Here is a 257-nt window from a genome sequence, read left to right as displayed (position 1 = left end):
GCCCCCCGCCACACCCCTGCAGGAACCGTCCCCAGGAACGCCCAGGCCCAGGGACCTCCCGCCTCCTTTGGCTTACCGATGGAGTACATCTCCAGCTGCTGCCGCAGGCGGATCTTCTTCATGCTGTCGTAGAAGTTGGGCTCGGGCTGCGTCTCGGCGGCCGGGGGCAGGGTGAAGATGCGCATGATCCTCCTCTTGTTCCTGCCGGGGGGGCACAGCGGTGAGGGGCGAGGGAGAGGGAGAGGCCGAGTCCCGCG

General features: G+C 68.5%; 1 protein-coding gene across 1 annotated transcript in view; it reads right to left on the bottom strand.

Moving 5' to 3' along the window:
* Positions 1–201, bottom strand: part of SMIM19 (small integral membrane protein 19) — a gene marked incomplete at its 5' end in the record, with an annotated part of 1,346 nt that extends 1,145 nt beyond the window's left edge. The window contains one exon of the mRNA XM_008945425.1: positions 77–201. Coding sequence (XP_008943673.1) covers positions 77–201 — 125 coding nt within the window. The remainder of the gene's footprint in view (positions 1–76) is intronic.
* Between the last annotated feature and the right edge of the window lie 56 nt (positions 202–257).

This window comes from Merops nubicus, unplaced genomic scaffold (assembly GCF_000691845.1).
Source record: "Merops nubicus isolate BGI_N331 unplaced genomic scaffold, ASM69184v1 scaffold48448, whole genome shotgun sequence".
NCBI classification, from domain to species: Eukaryota; Metazoa; Chordata; class Aves; order Coraciiformes; family Meropidae; genus Merops; species Merops nubicus.
The sequence above is the reverse complement of the archived record's forward strand: the minus strand, read 5'-3'. Positions and strand labels throughout refer to the sequence as shown.